The sequence below is a fragment of the Penicillium cinerascens genome, assembly GCF_028974065.1.
Source record: "Penicillium cinerascens strain IBT 15544 chromosome Unknown contig_5_segment0_segment0, whole genome shotgun sequence".
In the NCBI taxonomy this organism is placed as follows: domain Eukaryota; kingdom Fungi; phylum Ascomycota; class Eurotiomycetes; order Eurotiales; family Aspergillaceae; genus Penicillium; species Penicillium cinerascens.
The window spans coordinates 696,965-712,196 of NW_026695294.1; the positions used below are offsets into that span (position 1 = coordinate 696,965).

Consider the following 15,232-nt stretch of genomic DNA (forward strand, 5'->3'; position numbering starts at 1 on the left):
ATTATTAGTCCTTGATAGGCACGGGAGTCATTTAACTCCATAATTCGACTAGATTTGCTTAGAAAACGAGATAATTCCTATCTATATACTAGCGTATAGCTCACATCTCTTACAGCCACTTAATATTGGTTGTTTTGCGGTTTTAAAGCGCTTATACGGAACCTTGGTTAATCAAAAAATGCGGCTTAGCATCAACTATATTAATAAGCTTGATTTCCTCGCAGTATACCTATAGGCTCGCGCAGACGCTTTTAAAGTAGATACAATTAAGAATAGCTTCGCAGCAGGTGGTTTAGTGCCGTTTAACCCAGAACGAGTGCTTTCAAAGCTTAATGTCCGTCTTCGGACGCCTACACTATTAGGAAGCCGCCCAAACAGCTGATCAAGCGCTTTTACCCCAAAAACACTCGCGACCGTCGCGGAATTACTTAAACAAGGAGCGTCAATCCAAGCTTTCTTAAAACGACGCTTAAATAGCCCCCCATCGCCGTCGCAGACCGCGTTAAACCAGCTTATTAAGGGCTGTCAAATCGCTATGTAAACCGGTATATTACTTAAGCAAGAAAATAAGGAATTATAGGCTACCATCGCAGTGCAAAGACAAAAGCGTGCTCATACCAATAGGCGTATAGCCTTCGAAGCTGGTATGTCAGTGCAGGAAGCTCAGGAGCATTTATAAGCCCGTGAGGCTATTATGTAGCCTACGGCACCGTCTCCAGTAGCACCTAGGCAGCCTATTCAGCAGACGATAGCACCAGCGCGAGGGCGTCAGTTTACGTGTTCTTTATGTAATCAGATTGGGCATAGGGCAAATCAATGTAATCAGAGATAATTTAGTGAATATAAAGGCGTTTTGGTTAAAAAAGGGTGGTTTAAAAATATAGAGGATGGGTGGGTGCGCCGCTCGCTTATATGCGCCACTCGCTTTCCGATTACGTTATGTGGTTTTGAATTACGAGCTGCGTGGTTCAAGTGGAGTAATACCGTTGTTTTACTTTGCCTATCGCAGTTTGGCAAACAAAAATTATTCTTACCAAAACCTTTCGATATTCCGAGAACTCGACTAGCATATATTGATAGTTAAATAAAAAAACCAATTATTATATTAGAAGTGGCATACGATTAGGCTGTAGGTGAATTTCAAGTCGCTCAATATCCATATTAATCTGATTCTAACCTAAAAATTACAACGAGATCCCATCGTTGCACATAACAAGTTCAAATTTGGTGAGTTTCGGTCAAGGAAAAGACTTCACTGAGGTCGTTTTTCCACCTCCCATCCCCTAACAAGCTCCCGATCCCGATCATCCAAAGTCATTCCCCATGAGCCCTGGGCCTCTTTTGACCCAGACAGAGGAATGAACACGTTGGAATCAATCCAGCGATCCTCATTGTTCCAAGGAAGGAACCCATGGCCCCAATCACCAGCGCAACCCAGTCCAGAGCCAATAGAGGTTTGTCCTAGGAATGGCTGCTGGCCGTCTAACTCATAATCACACCCATTGGGGGTAGAAGCCGCGAACATTCGCACACCAACCACACCATACCAGCTAAAGACCTCCAGGATAGCCGGTACAATTGCCATCTTACCACGGACCATGACCTCACGTCGCGTGGGGATAAATCTGATGTGGAAATAGTGCGCATCCGGGCTTTCAGCCAACTTGTCTCGTACCGAGGTGGACTCAGCGGGCTGGTACTGTTTCCAGATCACAGACTTAGGACCTGGGGTACTAGTCGTCGAGCGAACATGAGTGTGGAAGTAGAGATATTTCTGGCCATCCTTGCGCTGGTGAAGGGCGATTCTAAGAACATCCAACCCTTTGCCTGTACCCGACGGAACGAGGGCAGTCAGGTAAGGGCGAATCATCTTGTCATCGCAGTATTCACCCTCGTCAAAGGCATTGCGTCCCGCGAGTGTGAATGCACTTGGGGCGGAAGACTCCATTGAGCGGCTGTATAGCTGTATCTCCGGGTTGTTATAGTCACCGCTGATAACAACGACTTGGTCACTGCCCACGCCGAGTACATCGCCAACCTGCGAGAATCGTCAGTACGGTATTTATCAATTCAGACGAAGTATTCTTACCAAAACACTGGAGCTTCCTTCTTCATCACTGCTAATTCTGCATTCCAGCTTGGAATGTGCGTCAATCACCTTGACTTGTTTGGGATCTTCCGCGCCGTCGAATTTGTACTCGTAGAGATCCAATTTTGAGTTGTTGCCCGAGAAATTGGCATTGCAAAGCAAAAGATTCTTTTGGCGATGGTCTTTGTTGATGGCCTTGGCAAAACCAAAGCATGAAGATTGAAGCGAATGGATAGAATTAAATGGCGAGTCAATCCACGCAATCAGCCGATCGTCACAGATAGCGATCTGTACCTTTTTATCGGGCAGCATCGACACAGCCATAATTTGTCGAGGCCTGTTGTTAAACATGCTTTCAGATTGATCTTCTTCCTCAGAAAAGAAGTTATCGAAGAGGAAGCGTGTCAAGTTGGCTGATGAGACAGGAAGGTTGCTGGATAGGGTGGTCATCTCCAGACCTGGGAAAGACCTAGCCTCCCACGATTCAGAAAGGTTCAGTTTCTGCCGTTCACCCATCTTCCCAATCCAGGATTGGAACCTGGTATTGCCAAAGGCGATACGGGCGTGTTTGCTGCCCTCGGTCACCCAGTAAAAGCCATACAGCGTGGTCTCCAACAAATTGGCGCTGTTCTGCAGAGCCCAGTGCAAAGGAATTGCACTGTCAGGTAAATTGCTGACATCGAAGACATTGATTGCGCGATTTCGAATAGTAAAAGTTTGCTGGACTTTTGAGCTGATCTGAACCAGCGCAGGATTCCAGAAGTTCACGCAAATCAATTTGCCGTCCTCAGGAGCTGCCACATTTCGGACTAGGTCCTGAACCTGTACAAAGCTACCCGATAACAGTCCGTCCATCACAGATTGTGTAGCAAACTGATCGTGCCCACGGAAGGGAGCATCTCGGACTCGCTTGCAAGCTTCATTTTCATAGGGAATACCAGGAAGGCCGGGGAAAAAAGTGCTCTGTCCTGCCGCTGCAGGGCTAGCATCCACACGTGCGAAGTTGGAATGATCGTTCACATCCTTGCGGAGAGTGAAGTCATGGTCGGCAACTCGGTCTTGACTATTTGGGGTGCCAGCTATCCATAGGGGTGCTGGGTTGTGCACATCACATTGACCCCATGACTCCATCCAGTTGCTCGATTTCACTGCTGTCATGGGTAGAGGCATCAATTTCTTCGCGACAAAGGAGGACGAATACTCCTCCCAGCTATTCTCGTCTTCTGGTGAATTGGTTGGAATTGGATTCCAGCCTTGCTGGAAGCCTTTGTTGTAGATTTCGTCGACTGACGCCTGAAGACAGTGTGTACTGCAATTTGAATTAGCTTTTGATCGACATTAACGGAGGAAAGAAGTTGCCCCCCGGGGAGGGAGTGGAAAGGAAGACCAACGCTCTCGCACGGTTCACGGCATTCTTGGGCTCGAAGAATTGTTTGTCTCCGTATGCAATCCACTGCTCACCCTTACCATTCCGCACCAATAAGCCCGTCGCACAGTCATCGTCATGCATCTGAATATCAAAGTTGTCAGTGGTGAGATGACGAAGTCCGTTCTAACGCAGCATCAACTTACATAGCGTTGTTGATAATCCCAGATAGGGACTTCTGGTTTTCCCCCAAGCTTGTCCCACTGCATCACACCTGCACCCGCCATCTCTAAACGATTCTGAGTGTGTAGGTAGCGTCGTGCAGGGCGCAGGTGACCGGCAGAGAACAAGTCTGTCAGATAATGGGCAGCGAAAGCTTCATGCACATAAGCCACTTTCAGCTTTTGGCATTTCTTAGTCGCGTCTTGCTCTTGGTGTGCCTCTGCTGCAAGTCGCAAGGCAGAAGCATGACCAACGCAGTACGCCTTGACAGCGTCGTCGCCCTATTTGGACTATTAGATACCATGCAATGAAGATTTGAAGGAGAAGGGGAAACATACGAAATGGTCCACATTCGTGTAGGCCAGCCAGGCGTACATGCTTAGCAGAACGTTATAACTGGGGTGTTTGAAAGTCTCTTGCCAACTATCCTGCAGGGCATCAAAATATTGTTTATCGCTGGGGAGCTTGCAATTGTCGGGATTGAAATGGTCTTCGATTCCTCCTTCGTGGCTAGAATGGGTGAGCTTTTGTGAAGTTATAACTCGTCACTAGGACAATTCTGAGGACTTACTACGTCTTTGAGATACTTTTCCCCAGATCTCTGGCATGATCGATCGTGCGATGCTCATGATCTAGCAGATCCATGATGGCTGACAAATAACCATCGCGGTCCTGGAGCAAGCTGTTCACCGCATTCTCAAAGCGTTTGAGTGGTGTGGTGTTTGACTTCTGTAAGGCGCCACAGATAGGGGCATAGTTCAGGCCAATGTCAGATCCTTTCGTTGGTTCACGGTTGGTATAAAAATCACCAGCCAAGGCAATGATGCGACCGAACGTCAGGGGAATTTTTCTATCCTCTTTAAACACGTGAATCAATTCCTCGGTGGGTGCTGTGAGGACGTCGTTGGTCTGGCGGATTTTCAAGTCCTCGGCGGTCGCTTGGTGCTCCGCGGCTGGCAGACATTAACGGGTGATTCAATCGACAAGGAATCAATAAAGACACACCTTCCAAGTAATCTAAGTGGTCCTTGAAGCTCGGACGCTCTGCAATTTCCAGGTCGCTCACGGGGATCTCAAAGGTTGATGGCTCAAGGTCATGATCTTGAGGAGGCTCAAGGTACCGGAGCGAGGCCACTGCTTCGGCAATTCCATCACTCGCACACATACTGCAGATGTTCTTGATTGACAAAAAAAGAGAAACAAAATCAGTGTTGAATAATTCAGGTCAAATATGCATAGAGCACTTGATAGCATTTAATATAGCTTTTCATGGGTCTTTCCGGTCGGTCGGATCGGCCCCAGTTCCCTCGTCGGCTGTCTTGACCCACCCGTGCAGACGCGGGGAGATATCTACGAGGAGAAACATGTCACAGCTGAAGAACAGCTCCACTACGGGCGCTAAAGCCAACTAGTCTGTTGCCCCCCGGTCTGGATCGAGCCTTCCATGCAAATCCAGAGCTATTTCTAGCGAGCTTGTTATTTCGGCCGTTTCCGTCCACGGCCTTTCCGAGGCGTTCAGTCTGATGAGTCCCATCCAGGGCGCTATAGACAAATAGCGTTTCGCCAACCCGGTCTCGTGCCTTTGATTTTTCATTCAGAGTCATATCCAGCGAGCTCGTTGTTTCGGCTCTCCCGAGCTGATGAGTCGGATGACTCTACTGAGCTCGGCCACACGTCGCTAAATATCACCCACCTTGGAACTTGGTGGCCATGGCGAGATGGCTCATTTATGTATAAAACCAGCGCCGAGTTTGTTAGTTTCGCATCAAAAACTTCTAGCCAAGCCTCCATTCTATCACCCAGAACTCCTATTTTGAAAATACCGCCACAATGGGTGAAGTGACTTTGCAGATTCCCATTGATACCCCCAAGCAGGTGCAAAAGGCCTGTGATGCTGTAATACCCCCATTATTCTCTCTTGCGTCTTCTACCGAAAGTCCCATCTCATGTTTAACGCCTTCTGTTTAGATGAAAGATGCCCCCACGATCCCTAGTGACCTTAGGAGCTACAGCCGACCGCTCTGGATGGTGCTCAAGAACAAGACCCAATTCTCTATCACTCCGGATGGGACCTACTTCTACTCGGGCTGTCTGCACGGCCAGTCCAGCAACACCGGTGCCTACAATGTAACCGGATTTGGTGCCCGTAATTCGTGGGCAGGTACTACCGGTGGAGCGCGTTTCAAGATCAAGTTGGATCAAAAGAACGAGGTCGTCTTCGTGATTGTAAGTTGCTTCAGCTCCTTGTTTTAAGATGGTCCCTAATGCTTTATGGCAAGGGTTTCTCCAATCCCGTCATCGGCTACTACGCAGCTCACATTGAAGAGTCCTGGGACATGGAGAAGGCTGGGTATGCCAAGGTTCAGGAGAACGGCAACAATATTGAATCCATCCACGTCTACAAGGGAACCTCCAGCAGTGGCTCCCCATTGAAGTTCAGATTGCGATTGTCCATCGTGTCAGGCCAAACCATGGACATTACCGTGGTCCAGGATGTCTGGGAGGAGGAGTGAGCATTGGAATAGGCCTTGATATCGAGCAGCTGCTTCTATTTTTCTCAAGTGCTGCTTTTCTCGCTATATACAACCTATCGGCCCCTTTTTTACGTTTTTTTGAATTCCTGTATCCAGATGTTTAGTTAGTGTAATCCAGTTTTCCAGAAGCACCCTCGCAATCCATTTTTTTCCCCAGATAATTTGATGATAGTCTGTATACGGGTTATTTAATGCGATTGCAAAAGTTATTTCTGAAACACTGCTCGATAATTGAATATGCTATTTTTGTACTTATGTTGTATGTTAATCAGGTACCTTTAGAAATTTTTGACTGGAAATCCCGAGGTTCACACATCCGACCGATAATTGTCCTGAGTCCCACCTACATTTATGGATGTACGTTCTAACATATGGAGGGACGGGCAGACGGGCCGACGGGCCGCTACCAGACAACAGTGTAAGCATGCACGTGGCGGAAGAATGGAATGACCTAATTTCCGTCACGGCTAGCATGGTATTTTGCATCGGAGTTCCGGCGGGTCGTTATAGTGGCGACACGCGCTTGTGTGCAGGTCGATTACGCCAATAGAATTTTTGATCTATTTTCAACTCGTGACTTGGAACTCTCCTACAACCATGTTCGCATTTGATGAGGTAAACTTGCAAGGAATATCCAAGTGCGAGCCAAGTGTAGGATTTTTGTGTTCAGGGGAGGTAATCTACAGTAACGTACTGTTTTTCAATCACTTGTTCAGCTAGTAGTAGTAACTTTAAGGCAAAAATAATTCAGCACTCAATTCAACTCCTGCAAATCATTCACAATATCGCAAACATTTAAATTGTTCCCATGAATCTGCACAAAACAGATGCCACTTGATTATTCAATATAGCTCCGTGGAAGGAAAATTGACGTGTATTGGTCCTTGTCGGACGGGACAAAGCCCAGCTCCACATCGCGCTGGGACCACTGCGTTCCAGACTTAGGAAGCTCTCCACCCTCGCCGAAAGAGGCTGTGACACACCGAGGTTGGCCACCACCAATAGTGTACACTAACCAAACTGTCTTGCTGCTTTCATGCACTCGCGCAGTGATCGGACCCGGCTGCGTGCTGTTGGATCCCAGATTGAAGCAGGCCACGTCCTGCCAGCCTTGGAAATCGGCCTGGTTTTTGTCCAAAGAGCCGTCCTGGCGAAGCGGGATATAAAATGCCTTGACTTTGCACTCTGTGGAGTCCGCGGAGTCCTTGGTGACATAAAAGATCCATAGTTTCCATTTGGACTGGCCGTTGTTTTGATTAAACAGCAAGCAGGACGAAAAGTTGCCGTCGCGGACCCCGAGACTGGCAGAGTTGGGAATTTCGACACTTTGCCAGAAGATGGAATTGTCGGGTGAAAAGTCCATGAAAAAGGTATCTTTCACTGAGTCGATGACCAAGGTCTTCTTCTCCGTCTGGCAGATATGGTGGACATATTGGAAGCTGCCTTTGGTTGAGGATCGAGTCACAAGCTGCGAGCTGATCGCCTTGGCGGACCGAGTGGCTTTCAAAGGCACTGAAGTCCATTTCGCATTTTGCGTCGATGGACGAATGAACAAAGAGACACCAGAAGGCGCTTCTTGTTGATCCACCGTCGTTCGGGAGACATAGGTCTGGTTCTGGTAATAGATCACACTGCTGCCACCGAGGTTCTTAGGATAAGCTTCGCACCCCGGTTCCGTGGCGCCAAGAGCGAAATACGAGGACAGACGATGGAGTGCCAGTGTGGAGGAACTCGGGATATTGGCGACTTTCTTCCATGCCGAGACGAGAAGTTCCATGTGGTTATAGTCAAAGGCGAGATTGGGGCACCGATAGATGCTGGGAGTCAAAGCGGGGTGTGTTGCTTGGTATCGCAGTTGGAGCTGACCCGTAGGATTCGGGGAACAGGTATAGAACTCCAGCTGCACATCCGGGTTGTAGCGAACCAAAACAAAAGACAAATCCATGATTCCTCAGGTCCAGAAGTCTACCGTCTTGTTCTCACTGGAAGAGCAGCATTCTTATGAGTAAATAATAACTTCTTGTCGGTCGAGGCCCGGTTAAAGTGGATCTGGGGGAAAGTGGGCGAAGTGCACTAGTTCGTCCACGCTCAAGGGAGCACCTGATCATCGGCCGCTCCGGAAGTCAGTTCGTCAGTTCGGTTCGAATTACTTGCTTTGTTTTTTTTTTTTTATACAAGTGTCGGCAGAGGCGATGCTTGTCATGCATCTTCTGCTCGGTAAAAATTCCGCTGTTGCAGAAGCGCGGGTCGCTAAAGCTGCCTTGGCCAACGTACGCCCCCGAAAGTCTAATGGAACCTCCTCAGCTGAGCTCTCGCTCGGTTTCGGGATCCGGTATTTGGCATAAGGTGATCAATTAAATGAGTTGGCAATCATAGGCGATAGATTGTGGCGGAATTTCAAGGGGAAGAGGAAATAGACAAAACGGGGATATAAAGAGAATCATCGAGTACAATTCATCATAATCAAAAGCACCAAATAAAAATTCCAATTCGCAAATCCCTTGTCCGAAATACTATGGCGAACGCAGTCACCTTGCCTGTTGGCAATTTTGACGTGGATGGCAGCGGTATCGCAAGATACTCTTTCCCCGTCAATACGCCCAAGGGTATCACACCTGGCAGCACTCCCCAGATCTCACTCGAGTATTGTCAAGGTGCTCCGAATGGTATCCTAGGTACAGGTTGGTCTCTTGGGGGATTGTCGACAATTCGCCGCCAAGCCGCCCGCCTGGCCTTGAACAGTCTCAATGCGCAACAAGACTATGATCGTACGGTACCCCGGCTGGCTCTGGACGGCACTGAACTGTTGTTGATTCAAGGGGATAACTACAATTCTTCCAATGCCGTCTATAAAACAGAAATCGACAGCCACGGGGAGACGGTTTATACGACATCATCTGGTTACACTGCTCGAGACACTCTCGGCGCGCGTCGAGAATATGAAGCGATTCTCTCCTCAGAACCCACTGGCCAGGCTTCTGAATGGCGCATACGGAGGCAAATTGATCGATATGGAAATTTCGTTCAATTCAATTATGATAGTCTCGCGGGTGACAATTCCTCCTATCTTACCAGCATCGTCTACACATCCAATGAAAAGACTGGTCTGGCTGGTACCCGATTGATTCTATTGGAATATACTCCAAGGGATGATCTCGTCGTGCACACATCTTATGGAGACAAAATTACCTCCGCCCATCGCTTAGCACGTATTCACGTTGCGGTCGGGACCCTGGAGAAATTTGTGGCAACACGTGTCTATGAAATGGAATACACCTGCTCGCCGAGCTCTGGATCTTCTTTGTTGCGATCAGTCACCGAAGTCGCAGGCTCAGGAACGCGCTTGATTCCAACAATTTTCAAATATACTGCCGCTTCTGAGCAGCAAGAGAGCTTCTCCGGCCTGGACGAGGAATCCCAAACCTTGACCCAAACCTCTGACAATGTCGCACTTCTTACTTTGAACGTTAGTGGGCGATCTCTCGGGGACCTGGGATGTGTTCGATACGACTCCAGAGCGGGGAACTTTAGCATCAAGACATACCTGGCGCAGCCTCGCAGAGGATCGCAGAAAGATCATCCTCCTGCCATCGAGTGGTCTCCATCGCAGGGACCTGGTGCGGAAGCTGCTCTGCCGTCCACCGCCATGGGCAAATCCACGCCAAATTTCTTGTCCGGCGATTTGAACGGAGACGGACTCACTGATATGATTATCCCTTTTGAAGACACGAATGGCAATCTTTGCTTCTCCATATCTCGCTCGACAGGTAGTGGCTACGAGGACTACATACTGAAGCCAACGGGCTGCAGCTGGACTCCTGACTCTCGTTTTCTATCGCTAGATCTGACCGGTAATGGCTGCACGGATATTCTGCAAATCTATCCGTATGCTGGAAAGCTGCATTTCCGGCTGTTCTCTGCGATTAATGAAAGGGGGACAGACAACTCTCGCAAACCCTATCGAGACAAGCACTACATTTGATTTTTCACACACAGTTGACTGGTTGCAGATGGCCACATATCGTGACGGCTCGTATAGCCTGGTCCGTGTGTGGGCTGATGATCAGGGCATGGGTGTTAATGACTTGAGAGCCACTACATTCACCTTGCGGCCACAATCAATGGATGCACCTCAGGGAACGCTTATTCCATCATCAGATGCGTCGCTTGGAGTGTTCAGAATTGACCAAACGCCAAAAATCACCGTCCTCCCATGTGATATCAACGGCGATGGTGTACAAGACCTCGTTGTATCTCTTGTGGAGACGGAATACAGGGGTGTTGACATCGCAATTCGCATGAACTTCACAACATTCCTCAACAACGGCATGGGCGGCTTCTCCCAGCAGGGTGAACCTCAGATATATTCCCACATCACCGAGCCGGGCCGTGCGCCATCAGGCAAAGGGGAAAATGTATGTGACGGATCTCCGAGGCACCAATTATCCATCACTTGCCTATGTGTATCAGGAGCTCCACAGCAACAATTATGTTTCCTTACTATCCCAAGGTTCTTCATCCGGTCTTATCAGACCCCCAAAGTGGTATCATATTGCTGAAAAGAGTCAACTGCCTATGGGCGACCTAGAGATAATACCAGCGGATCTCAACGGAACCTCTTTGGCCGATTGGCTTTTCTACGGCATTCTTAATGATGCAGTTACCGTCCATCCAATCTACAATACCGGAAAGGTCTGCGAAGACTTTCTGTCATCTGTTCGGAGCCCCATGGGACTGTCCACATCGTTCACATATGCTCCCATGACCAACGCCGACATCTATGAGTCTGCTCTGCCGCGGTCGCTCAATACTCAATCCGTCAAGCGAGGTGCGCATACTGTGAAAGGATCGCCTAGCTACGTTGTCGCTGAGATTCGGAGTACAAATGATCCATCTGTCAACAGCATCAAGTACAATGATATTGTTCAGAAAAAATACTATGGAGCCCGAGTGAGCCCCCGAGGTTACGGCTGGGAAGGTTTCTCGCGTATCGCGAGCTACCATCCTCTAAGCGATGACACCACGATCGATCATTATCAACAATCTTGGCCGTTTACGGGATGCAAACGACAGATCGATCAGATCCAAGGCCGCGAGAATGATGGAGTGTTGCTCCAATCGACGAATATCACCTATGAAGAAAGATCGCAGGAGCTAGGAGGCAAGAAAATCTTCCGGGTGAGCAAGACTGCCGAGGTCCAGACTGGAATGGACAATGGATTGCCTGCACGATCATTTAGTCGCACATTTGAGTATGATGCTCAAGGGAATGTTGCTTTGGAATGCTCAAAAGAACTGGACGAGCACACTCTCTGGACGAGATATGAATACACCACTGTTGGGTCTTCATCTGGTCTCCCTACTTCAAAAAAGATGTCCACGAAGGAGTTGAATGTCAACATGAGTTCATTTGAGAAAGGGGACTTGCGTCTGTCGCTCTTCGAGTACCACTCAGAACATGGAACAGTGAGTACCGCTCGAGAGTGGTTATCTGATCATGCATGTTTCGCCGAGCAACACTTCGAGTATGACATTTATGGCAATGAAATATTCAACAAAACCACATCTGGGTTGGAGGTTCGGACCGAATACGATGCTATGTTTCAATGCTACCCTGTCAAGATTCGCGAAACTGGGCCTGGTATAGACCATGTGCGTCTGTCAGGATACGATGCCCGGTTTGGTCATGAGGTGGCTTGTCGTGAAACAAAAGGTGCTCTCAAGATCAGCGAATATGATGAGTCTGGCCGTTTGCTCCGGTCTGGAAACTCTGAAGATGAATCAAATTGCCAGAACTCAGCTCAAGAATTGCTGCCAGCCACCCACTTTATTGCCGAGTCCGAGTTGACGACCCTCCTGTCAAGTGCACGGATTTGTTCCAATAAGTCCTTGCAATACGATCGACTCGAGACCCCTTCCAAATCACAGTATCTACGCACAATGACCAAAGTTCACTTTCGAGAAGGCTTGGAGGGGCAGGATACCGTCGAAGAGGCCGTGGATTGCACTGGACGTGTTTGCAAGCAGCGCAAACAACAGGGAACCTCTCTCCCGGTATGGCAGCACTTCGAGTATAACACTCAAGGCTACCTCACAACCCAAAGTCTACCACAGAAGCGGGCTGATAACGGAGCGTCTAACTGGGATTTGAATCCCACCCCGGAACAACAAATTCGATGCCAGTATGATTGCCTCAAGCGGCCCATCAGCATTTCAAAGCCCTCGCATCAACAAAATGGAAATTTTTCTGTCGTCTCCCGCAACATATACCAAAAGGGAGGGTCCCACGTTGCTCACGTGGTGGAAAGAATTCCTTCTAGCCTTGAGCAAGGACAGCCAGCAGCTACCATTTATCTGTCTCGAACGGAGAGCTTCTATACTCAAATTAATGGAAGCGAAAAGCTAAGCGCCAAGATAAACGAGAAGGGCGAGTGCACTAAGTTTACATACGATGCCATGGGCCGGATGGTGACCTCCACTGATGCAGCAGGCAAAACTGAAACTCGGAGCTACAATACTTCAGGAAAGATCTTGGAAACCCATGACCCATACCGAAACGTGGTCATTCGCACCTACAGCCCTTCCGGTGACTTGATCGGTGAGCGCAATAGTTTGAATGAATATACAACTCATGATTACGATGCCAAAGGTCGCCGTGTCAAGTCCGTCAATGAAAATGGTCGTGAAATATCATATGAATATGATAGGGGTTGCAGAGACGGCCTCTCTCGCGTGATCTTTGCAGCATCATCTGATAGCCAGATTAATGATGCAAGCTGGGAATACCGATATGATTCCCAAGGAAGAGTGACAAGATCCATTCTTTGCACTGGTCCAGATGAGACTTTCTCTGTGAATCTATCATATGACTGGCAGGGTCAGGTCATCTCCCGGAGCTTCTTTGATGGATCTTCACTGAAGACTTCTCATCAAGGAAGTCGAGTCGGACGGGTTGCATTTTCCGGCGACGAATGGAACGTGGAAGCTGAAATGCAGAGCTACAACGCATTTGACAAGCCTGAGCAGTGGTCTATTCATGGATGTGGCCTGAAGGATTTCCAGGGAACAATGCAAACGGACCAGGTCGGATTCCCTCTTACAAATTCCCTGCGCAATTCAGACGCATCGTTGGTCGAAAATCATTTCATCTACAATGATCTCGATCAGCTCAGTCGAGTTCATGAGTTCATCTCTGGAAAGACGTCGGACTATACGTACGAGGGTAGCCGGCTTGTCACCTCCCAAGGCCAGACCGGGCCCTTGACCAAGTACGCCTATGATTTGTCTGGTAATCTCACTCAGAAAGGTGATATGATTCTACACACCAGTCCTGAATGTATGGAGGGAAAAAATGGTGAGAAGTCAGTTGTTCGTGTTCAATACGACGAGGCCGGTCAAATGATCTCGCGCGAGCTGCCGCAGCAATCCAAGGCACATTCCTTCTCCTATGATGGATTTGGAAATATCGCCACCATCACAGATACAATCAACGGGAAGACTAGCCACATTCTATCCGATGGACAGGGCAATACTCTCATCCGAACTCCGGAGGACGGATCCCGTGAGATTCAATTTACTCGCGAGTTCAGCTTGTTGATTCGCCCAGATCGGTCCCAACAACTTCGTCGTCGGATGTTTGGTCCAGACAAGCGATTGCTGGCCACCATTATGACCGAAAAGCCATGTGAGAAAGATCTAAAGACGACTCATATTGCTCGAGTAGCATTCACAGATGCTAAAGGCAATGTGACACATCTATTTGGCAGCGACGGAAAGCTCTGCCACAGTATGGAATATGATGACTTCGGCAGTCTATCGCCGTCTGATGCTCCGCTGTCGTCAACTTACGAGGCTAACGCCATGGATGCCAATACATGCCTAATTGACTTTGGTGCACGCTGGTACGATCCAATGGTCGCTCGTTTTGCGACACCGGATGACATATTGGATGAGAAATCACTTTCGAACGTCGATGGAATCAATCGATATGCATTCGAAAACAATGACCCAATCAACCATGTCGATCCTACGGGGCACTGGGGCTCCAGTTTCTGGAGTGGTCTGCTTCTGGGTCTGACTTTATTGGCAGTCGGTGTGGCAATTGCTGCAACGGGAGGAGCAGGAATTGGGCTCGCAGCGTGAGTAACTCAACATGGATTTCCACCATTACCTATGATATTTTCCAGCTAACACAGATCTTGCTGCAGACTATCGGGTGCTCTGATCAGCGGTGGACTGGCCGCGGTTCAATACTCATGGGAACACCGAGAGGAGAAAGACGCGGGCAAATTCTGGGCAGGCTACGGAGCTACTCTGGCGGTTTCATTTGCCACCGGAGCAGCTTCAGGAGCTTTCGGCGCCTACATATCATCTTCAGCATCGTTGACAACGAGCTGCAGTCGTGTGTTTGCCAAAGGTGCCGTCGAAGTCATCAACAAGCCTGGGAAGATTCTGGCCACCTTCGTCATTGTAGCATCAAAAGCACTCGTCAGCGGTCTCACTGGTGCAATCGTTCAAATGGGCCAGAACCTTATTCAACGTGACATCTACGGAGCGAAAGTTGGACTGTGGGATGGAGTTGGCTCTGCAGGTCTAACCGGACTTCGGAACGGCGCGCTTACTGCTTTGAGTACCGCGTACTGGACATGGAAAGGCCAGGATCAACTCAATCGCGTCACAGCAACAATCAAGGGAACTTGGCAGTACGACGATTGCTTGAATCCGAATGTCTTCAATCCAGAGTATGATCACGTCTTCAAGCCATTTGTGTATACAGATCCAGTGGCGAACAATGTTTCAGCACAGGCTGGCAAGTCATTCTCCAACGTGAACTGGGAAAATCCATTCGGTCGATAGTTTCACTACCGGTCGAAGTTTTTACCGGTCCGCATGGTATGTTTTACGTAGATTGGTGAGGTGGCATGTCTTAGTTTTCTGTCAATTCAAGATTATTTTGCTCTTACAACTTCTTTTTCTTGTTGAATTGTCGATTTTCATTGGAATGGGACTTGCCTTGTCCCA

At 48.5% G+C, this 15,232-nt stretch overlaps 5 protein-coding genes across 5 annotated transcripts; 3 read left to right on the forward strand and 2 right to left on the reverse strand.

Moving 5' to 3' along the window:
• Window positions 1-1,252: 1,252 nt before the first annotated feature.
• On the reverse strand, window positions 1,253-4,842 carry N7498_004701 (uncharacterized protein; the record flags this gene model as incomplete). Its single annotated transcript, XM_058451763.1, has 7 exons — window positions 1,253-2,038; window positions 2,090-3,398; window positions 3,481-3,599; window positions 3,662-3,958; window positions 4,016-4,187; window positions 4,249-4,630; window positions 4,683-4,842. 7 exons carry the CDS (start codon window positions 4,840-4,842, stop codon window positions 1,253-1,255), a joined length of 3,225 nt encoding a protein of 1,074 aa, XP_058308301.1.
• Window positions 4,843-5,507: 665 nt separating this feature from the next.
• Window positions 5,508-6,190, forward strand: N7498_004702 (uncharacterized protein; the record flags this gene model as incomplete). The annotated part of the gene is made up of 3 exons (XM_058451764.1): window positions 5,508-5,573; window positions 5,646-5,903; window positions 5,957-6,190. The coding sequence occupies 3 exons, from the start codon at window positions 5,508-5,510 to the stop codon at window positions 6,188-6,190; spliced, it is 558 nt and encodes a 185-aa protein (XP_058308302.1).
• An 859-nt stretch (window positions 6,191-7,049) lies between these two features.
• Window positions 7,050-8,156, reverse strand: N7498_004703 (uncharacterized protein; the record flags this gene model as incomplete). Its single annotated transcript, XM_058451765.1, has 1 exon — window positions 7,050-8,156. The coding sequence occupies one exon, from the start codon at window positions 8,154-8,156 to the stop codon at window positions 7,050-7,052; it is 1,107 nt and encodes a 368-aa protein (XP_058308303.1).
• A 570-nt stretch (window positions 8,157-8,726) lies between these two features.
• Window positions 8,727-10,193, forward strand: N7498_004704 (uncharacterized protein; the record flags this gene model as incomplete). The annotated part of the gene is made up of 1 exon (XM_058451766.1): window positions 8,727-10,193. One exon carries the CDS (start codon window positions 8,727-8,729, stop codon window positions 10,191-10,193), a length of 1,467 nt encoding a protein of 488 aa, XP_058308304.1.
• Window positions 10,194-10,332: 139 nt separating this feature from the next.
• Window positions 10,333-15,067, forward strand: N7498_004705 (RHS repeat domain-containing protein; the record flags this gene model as incomplete). The annotated part of the gene is made up of 3 exons (XM_058451767.1): window positions 10,333-10,626; window positions 10,682-14,349; window positions 14,419-15,067. 3 exons carry the CDS (start codon window positions 10,333-10,335, stop codon window positions 15,065-15,067), a joined length of 4,611 nt encoding a protein of 1,536 aa, XP_058308305.1.
• Window positions 15,068-15,232: the final 165 nt, after the last annotated feature.